This window comes from Otolemur garnettii, unplaced genomic scaffold, assembly GCF_000181295.1.
Source record: "Otolemur garnettii isolate 467f Iridium unplaced genomic scaffold, OtoGar3 scaffold00178, whole genome shotgun sequence".
In the NCBI taxonomy this organism is placed as follows: Eukaryota; Metazoa; Chordata; class Mammalia; order Primates; family Galagidae; genus Otolemur; species Otolemur garnettii.
In genome coordinates this window covers 2,524,599-2,533,043 of record NW_003852573.1, presented here as the reverse complement: position 1 = coordinate 2,533,043, position 8,445 = coordinate 2,524,599, and the positions used below count along the sequence as shown (strand labels likewise).

General features: G+C 36.3%; 1 protein-coding gene across 3 annotated transcripts in view; it reads right to left on the bottom strand.

Annotated features, from left to right (window-relative positions):
- Positions 1–316: 316 nt before the first annotated feature.
- DTL (denticleless E3 ubiquitin protein ligase homolog) overlaps positions 317–8,445 on the bottom strand; it is a 52,995-nt gene continuing 44,866 nt past the window's right edge. For 2 of the 3 annotated variants that reach the window (XM_012811858.1, XM_012811857.1), the window contains 2 exons: positions 4,554–5,386; positions 317–2,458 (listed from right to left, as the gene is read on the bottom strand). In XM_012811858.1, coding sequence (XP_012667312.1) covers positions 2,360–2,458; positions 4,554–5,386 — 932 coding nt within the window. In that variant the 3' untranslated portion in view covers positions 317–2,359. The remainder of the gene's footprint in view (positions 2,459–4,553; positions 5,387–8,445) is intronic. The other variant, XM_003800521.2, reaches the window with a different exon arrangement.

The window sequence follows — 8,445 nt, the reverse complement described above, 5'->3', positions numbered from 1 at the left end:
CTTCAATGCATAGGTTACTACACATGCTCTTGATTCATCATCAGTTAAAAGCCATGGCTGAGATTAAAAGAGACATTTGAAGGGACTAATTAGTCAACCCTCACCAAAGTAAATTAAAGATCTGTGCTGAAACAGTAAAAAGGAAACTCTAACAGCATGGTAGCAATAATGCTTGGAAAGTATTCAAATGGAAAAGTTTATGCTGGAAATACTTGTTTAGAAAAAGAACCATTATCACTCCAACCTCTTTCATCAAGTAATCCAAGCCACCTTAAACATTCAAGGTATAATGAAACAAAACATATTTCATAAAATCCTCTTTAGGCTCCAACTAGATTATAACCTTGGGAATAAATACATTTTATTCAATGAGCAAACAGAAGGGAATCTTGAGTACTACTATAGTTCTTTTGTGTTGACTGCTTCTAGGTTAATGCAAAAGCTCAGAAAAGAACATCAGATAAAGTAAAAGGCTTTATTATTCAGGATCAGATCAAAGTCTGACACCAACACAGGCAGGGATAACTATTATCTCATTACATTTGACCTTTGGCACCAATTTAAAGTACTAGTTTTCCAAATAGGACATGTTACACCAAGTAGATGCTCGGCACAGTTTCTGACAGCCACGTTTATCCCAACCAGCTTCACTCAGTAGTGCTACCAGATGTGCAAGGATTCAAACAAAATCATCTACTTTACTGATCCTTTTCTTTCCATGGATTTTTTTTTTCCCATACTGACTTTTAAAGCAAGAGAGACAGCATTATTGGCAGGTATTGGTTATATAACACCTTCCCATGGCCCAACACTCAAAAAGCAAACACCAAATATAAGTAGATTTCTTAAATATTCAGTAAAGACTATGGTGTGCTTGATTTTGACCACAGAAAATGCATGGCTTCCCTTTATTTATTTCTCTCCTTGGAAAAAACCACAGAGAACCTACGCTTATTTGATGTATGTAGTTTTGGTCGTTACAGCTTAACTTATAAGGTCAAAGGAATTAAAGCGTTTTCATTAAGAACACATTTTAAAATCACGACAAAAATAAAGTCTTCACAGTCCTTAGAAATATGATAAAATGAATCAAATTTCGTGATTGCAAGGGGACTCCCTTCCAAGTATATGCAAAGTACATAAAGCTGCTTTCCATGAGGTTACAAAAGTGAAAAATATAAAACAATGGTTCATTTTAAGATCATTGATACATCGATTTTGATTAAGGGAAGGGCTATTAAAGATATTTTGCACATTATTAATTTAGACTTAAGCTATATACTTTCTGTATTAAATATCTAGAGAAAATTCTATTACTTTTTGGCTCAGGGCTATACTAGTAGGTTATTGCTTTTTATGTATATGAAGAGAAAGCGAAGATTTATTTTTTAGGTTCTGGACTTTTAGTTCAGAGCTATCTTCTTTTATAAAAATACCAGTAAGAAATCGCTACACTTTTCTCAAAATCTGATGACTTATTTTTAAAAATATTACAGCCCCTAGAGAACTGAGGACTGCACCTGAATTTAAACCCCAGTTTCAGTGTATGACTACTGATTTTATAAAACATCTTCCTCTAGTAAATGGCAAAAATCATAACCTCCTGTAGAAAGTGATGGGGGGCTGGCAACATAGTAAACTGCTGGGTAATATGGGTACCCTAAAGCTCATATGAGATATATTTGAGGGGAAAAAGATGAATACAGCTTTCTTTTGTTGTTCTCCTAGCTTCTCCAAAGAGTTGACATTTATCACTGCATTTAAAATAAAAATGACTTTAACTCACACTGTATTTTAACACTGAACTGATATAAATGTACTTATCTGAACATCACATTTTTACACGTACTTTAAAAAAAACACAAAAATGTAGTGAAAAGATTATGTATTTCAAATAAAATTATACTTGTTTGAGGCAAAACAGAACCAGGGGTCTTCGGCAGAGGATTTCTTCAGCAGTCAGCCTTCACAGACAGGCTTCCTGCTTTGGCTGGCAGATACTTTCTACTGAGCATAGAAAGTTTCAGGATAACAAGACACATGTCTTATTTTTTGCCTCCATGAGTGGATGTCATTACTGTAAAGATGCATAATTTAAAAAGCGAAGGCTATTAATTCAAAAATGCTACATGGTGTCAAATTTACTTATGAAATTTAAACACAGCATTCATCCTTGGGAAGCTGTGTCTTTACTATGGTAGCAGCACCAGACTAGGTGCATTTCACAGTTGAAAGAATTTTCTTTAAAAAATGAAAGATGGCAGCTTTCTAAAAGGTCAGAGTTATATAGAGTCATTCTGTTGTATTTTTCATCTTGTTTAAGTGGACCAAAGTTCAGTTACCTCACTCAGATTAGAATCTATAACTCTGTTGAGTGTTCAGGACTACAGAAGTCATCTTGAGACTTTCTATGGAAGTATGTACAGATTTTCCTCATGGAGCTGGGAGTAATGGTGACCTAGAAGAAGAAAGTTTAGATTTCAGAGATTTCTTAAAAGTCCAGCTGTTACATCAGCAAGTATCACCCAGGGGTACCTTAAGTTAGGATGTCTACAGATTTGTCTGTCAGCTAGCTTTCAGTCCCAAATACTTTTAATAGTAACGTCCCTTTGGATGAGTTGTACTTAATATGGTAAAAATTTAATAGCTGGTATCCAAGGAAGGAAGACATAGCCTTTTTATGTGAATAGAAAACATTAACCAGTTAAGCAATTACCATTCTCTTTGAAATAAAATGAATACAGTAGTCTCCCCAATTTACAAACAAAATAGGTATTCAAATGGTAGCTGCTATACTCTTCTGAAGGTCTATATTGTCATAACGATAAAGAAAAATAAATTAAAGAAAAATAGCTTCAAAGAAATAAGACTAGCACACTATTTCTACTTTTTAAAGCCTTTAAGATTTGCATAATAGCAGGGAACTTTTCATTGAAATTATTTTTCTGCTAACACATAGCTGAGATCAGGCCCCCAGGAAAAACAATAAGAATTTTGGCTAGGGACAAAGGGTAGTCATAATTTGAGAGAAGAAAAAAGTCTTTATAGCATTTTCTTCCTTTTCCTTTTTTAAACTTTCTGTAGCAAAGTCTATGGTCTGAAGTCTAAAGTTAGAGTAGTATATGAAGTAGTCTTCAAAATAGTTCTAGTTATTTTTCCTAAAATTATGGGATATGTCTTCATGAGAGAGGAGTTGGGGAAATGAACATATATTATCATTTTTTTGGAGACAGTCTCACTCCGTCGCCCTTGGTAGAGTACCATGGCATCACAGCTCACAGCAACCTTAAACTCTTGGGCTCAGGTAATCCTCTTGTCTCAGCCTCCCAAGCTGTTGGGACTACAAGTGCCCATTCCAACGCTCAAATAGTTTTTCAATTTTGAGTAGAGACAGGTCTTGGTCTTGTTCGGGCTGGTCTGGAACTCCTGAGCTCAAGCAATCTACCCGCCTCCAGAGTGCTAGGATTATAGGAACGAGCCACTGCACAGGGCCATAAATGAACACTTATTAAACTAGAACTGGCCTGAAGTTGTTATCTAGCCTCTGCCACATTAAAAGGGTAGATGTTGCTGATGATGATTCTCAACTGTATTTCAATCACCCTTCCAGCTTCTCCCTAACTTAGAACAGGAGCTACTATGAAGTACAGTGGAAACTTCCTTAGCCTACCTCCTTTAACCTGCAAATAAAAGAAACTTCCTATTCCTTCTGACTGGTGGCCATAGCTCACCCAATGCTTACAGCTACTTCTGCCTCCCACCATGGCAATGAGTCATATGCTTTTTGAGGTTCATAAATCTATTTCTGCCAGCAATATCTGTTATTGACATTATCTAATTTAAATATTATGTCAACCAATGAAATACGAGTCCTAAAAAAATAAGTGAAACTACACTGAATGTTTAAAAGAGTAGATTAGATATACGTGCCAAAAACATTGATGTGGGCAAGATGACTATAGACGACTAGGAGAAGTCATAAAAATCTCGGATTCTGCATTTAATTTGCTTTGTAAGTATCTAAATTTCACTGTATTTTAAATAATCATAAAATGTAATTACAAACTGGAAATCTACTTACGGATATTGGCAACTTTCCCATGAACAACAGTTTTATCTATAAAAAGAGGATGGCATACTGTCTAACAGGAGAGGGGAGATATTTTTGAATTTATATCCCAGAGCACAAGGAAGCATCAGTGAATCAGGCAACAGGGTTGAGGAGTATGGACCTTGACAGGAAGGATTTAAAAGGGAGTAAAGAGGGTTGCCAGATAAAATACAGCATATCCAGTTACATTTGAATTTCAGACAAAGAACAATTTTTTAGCATAAAAAATTTTTAGTAAAAATATATCCCATATACAATTTGTCCTGTATTTTTTATATGCTAAATTTGGCAACCCTAAAAATAAACAGATTTACTATCTCTTTTTTTAAAGCATTGTCTTGAGAAGAGATCTCTGTCTGGGCCCCTTTAAGTTAGATGAAGTATTTTCCCCAATGGCCCCCTTCACCTTCGGAAATGTATCTTCCCACCACTGCTGACTTACCAGGCCTGGTGCTGACTTTCCGTTCTGTCTCCTGGAATTGGGTGTCTGGGAGGATGGACTTCGTGGTGATGAATTCTCAGCCTTCCGCTTGGCTGCCATGGCCAACAACCAGTTTTTATTCTCTGGGGAGCTATTCTCTTTGCCTACCACTTCAGACCCTTCTCCACAAGGTCTCAAAGGAAGAGGAAGCGTTCCACAGCTTTCTGAAGCATAAGGACTGACAGGAGAAGGAGGCTCTGAGATACTTGTACTAGCTCCTTCGATCTTACTTGATTTGGTAGGAACTAAAGAGTCCTTACTAAGGTCTTCCTGGTTACCAGCAAGGCAGCACAGATCCAAATGAAGATTTTCAACTTGGCCATCAAGCTCAGTCACACAGTTGCAACTCTTCACACACTTTTGTTTCACACTCTCCAGACAGCTTGAGTCTAGCCTCCTCTTTACTCTATTTCTAGACTCAGAGCAAGCCTCTGCTTGGGATGACTTCTGGCTCACAGGAATAAGGGCTTTCCTTGGAGATGTGATCTTCATTTCAGAAGCAGGTGGAGTGATAGGTGGTGATGAAGAAGGAGTTTGAGTCACCCAGTTTTTAATTGACATCTTGAAAGATGAGGGTGGCTTGGGAGACACAGAGAAGACAGAGCCTCTTCTGCTCATGGGAGATCGGGTCTTGGCAGGAGGGGTTTTAATAGAGAATGTGGGAGTATTCGAAGGAAGAGGGAGGTCTCCAGCACAGCTTGGAGCACAAGCTGCGGATGATGGGGAAGAAATGGACGGACTGCTCTTTACCCTGGGGGCTTTGGCAGGAGTACTCTGGCTACTCGTTACTGTTACTGTAAAAGAACAGAGAATCACAAAAATCAGAGGTGAAAGCCAGAGAAAGTCTGTAAGTTCTTATCAAGGAAAATCATAGCTAACTTAATCATCTGAGGGTCAATCTGTCAGTAAGTACATTATATCCCAGTACCCCACTGTAAAACATGTGCTTGTAAAAATTTAGAAAATGCATGAAAATTTTAAAGCACCCAAGTAGACCACTTTTAGCATTTTTCTATATTTATGCATGTGATATGTATTATACACTTCAAGTTTTTCCTACACAAGAAACCATAATGTATATACTATTTAGTAAACTCTTCTAATCTCAAAACATTTATTTTTTATTGTACACATTCATGGGGCAAAGTGTAATATTTTGATATATGCATACAATGTGAAATTATTAAAGCAAACTAATTAACATATCCATCACCTCACTTACTATTTTTTCTTTTCAAGGCCATACCCAAGATAGAACACTTCGCTTATTTTTTTGGTGGTGAGAACATTTAAAATGCAATTTTCAAGTATACAGTAGATTACTAACTATAGTTGCTATACATAGACCCCCAAACTTATTCCTCCTATTTAACTGAAACTTTTTACCCTTTGATCCCTTCAGTTCCACTCTTTGCTTTTATGAGTTCAACTTTTTAGATTCTGTAAGTAAGTGAAATTATGCAGTATTTGTCCTTCCAGTATTTGTCTGGTTTATTTCTCTTAGCATAATGTCCTCCAAGTTCATCCACGTTGTTTTTAAAGCTGAATAGTATCCCATTGTGTGTGTATAAAATATATAAAAGAAACATTTTTTTTTTTTTTTTTTTTGAGACACAGTCTCACTATGTGGCTCTGGGTAAAGGGTAGAGTGCCGGGGTATCATAGATCACAGCAACCTCAAACTCTCAGGCTTGAGCAATCTTCTTGCCTTACCCTCACGAGTAGCTGGGACTACAGGCATGCACCATTATACATGGCGAGTTTTTCTTTTCTTTCTTTCTTATTTTTTTTAATTAAATCATAGCTGTGTACATTAATGCAATCACAGGATATAATGTGCTGGTTTTATATACAATTTGAAATATTTTCATCAAACTGGTTAACACAGCCTTCACCACATTTTCTTAGTTACTGTATTAAGACATTTATATTCTACACTGAGTAAATTTAACATGTACCCTTGTACATGGTGTGAGATGCACCGCAGGTATGGTCCCACCAATTACCCTGCCTCCATCCAACCTTCCCTCTCTCTCCCCTCCCTCTCCCTTTCTTTTTGGGCTATAATTGGGTTATAGCTTTCATATGAAAAGCTATAAATTGGTTTCATAGTAGGGCTGAGTACACTGGATACTTTTTCTTCCATTCTTGAGATACTTTGCTAAGAAGAATATGTTCCAGCTCCATTCATGTTAGTTTTCTATTTTTAGTAGAGATGGGGTCTCGCTCTTGCTCAGGCTGGTCTTGAACTCCTGAGCTTAAACAATCCTTCTGCCTCCACCTCCTGAATGCTAGGATTACAAGTGTGAGCCACCCTGCCCAGCCTATATATCACATTCTTTTTATTCATCTACTGATGGATACTTAGAGTGATACCATATCTTGTCTATTGTGAATAATGCTGCAGTTAACATGGATATCTCTTCCACATACTACTATCATTCCTTTGGATGTATATGCAAAATGGAATTACTGGGTCATATGATAGTTCTATTTTTAATGTTCTGAGAGATCTTCATACTGTTTTCCACAATAACTGTACTAACACACATTCCCACCAACAATATATATTGGTTCCCTTTTCTCCACATCCTCTCCAACATGGTACCTTTTGTGTTTTTGATAAAAGCTATTCTAACAGGTGTGAGGTGATATCTCACTGTGGTTTTCATTTGCATTTTCTTGATTAGTGATGTTGAGCAGTTTTCACGGGCCTGTTGGCCATCTGTATGTCTTTTTGTGAGGAATGTCTACTCAGGTCCTTTGTTCATTTTTTAATTAGGAACAACACATTTCTTAATATATCATGAAAATTTCCCACATTAATTCAGATTTATATTATTATTTTTAGCTACAAAGTGTTATAAGGTGTAGTGTTCCATAAGCTATTTATATAACAAACCCTCATTACAATCAGATAGGTCAGATTTGTAAGTGAAGCTGCAATTAGCATTCTTCTATACAATCTTAAGCAACATTAGGACAGAAAAGCTCTGCACAAGTGCTCTCAAACAGGAACACACAGGTCTAAAACCTGGCACAACCACTTACTATATGACCTGGGCATAGCCCTTTATCTCCTAGTACTTCGAGTCTTTATCTGTTAAATGGAGATAGTTTTTATCTTCACAAGAAATAATTCCATATTGGGTCTCACATTATTTAATATTTAATAAATGACTACTATTTTCTACAAGCCAAAGTTTGCCAAAGAACATTTGGAATCTCAATGTCTGCTCTCTGTAAAGCAAATTGGCTCTTTGTGTACTTGTCCCTTTGTTTACATAATGCCAGGAACTTAGGACAAATTCTTACAAACTTCATGCTTATTCTCTCTCAGACTCCAGCACAGACAACACTGTATTTTCTCATTTTTCTTTTGAGTTTTCTAGATTTCTGAAAGTGTTCTTACCTTCAAATAACACAAAAGGGCAGCTATTTATTTCTCAGTCACAAAGTCTTTGTATTGTAATCCTGATATTTACTTTAGTTTAATTACTGAAGTAGATTTATATGCAACTGAATTTAGGAGGGACTGATATAAAAATGCAATCTTTTTTTAAAGCAGGAATGAAGATTTGTAAGTACTAACCTTAGTCATTAATCATTGTGTCCATTTCGCTCTGTGTTTTTTTACTACTAAAGCAACCTTGCCTTAAGACAGAGAAATCCTAGAAATTGACTTCTGCCTAAACTTTTCTCATCAACCTTATGTCTAAAACCAGAGTGATACTGCTCCTTCAATGAAGATCATTACCAAAAACTCCTTTTTTCATAATGTGCTATAGAAAGGACTCAGTAATATGAAGCCTCTGGTTTAAATTCTCACACTCACGCTCTACAGAAAGATAAC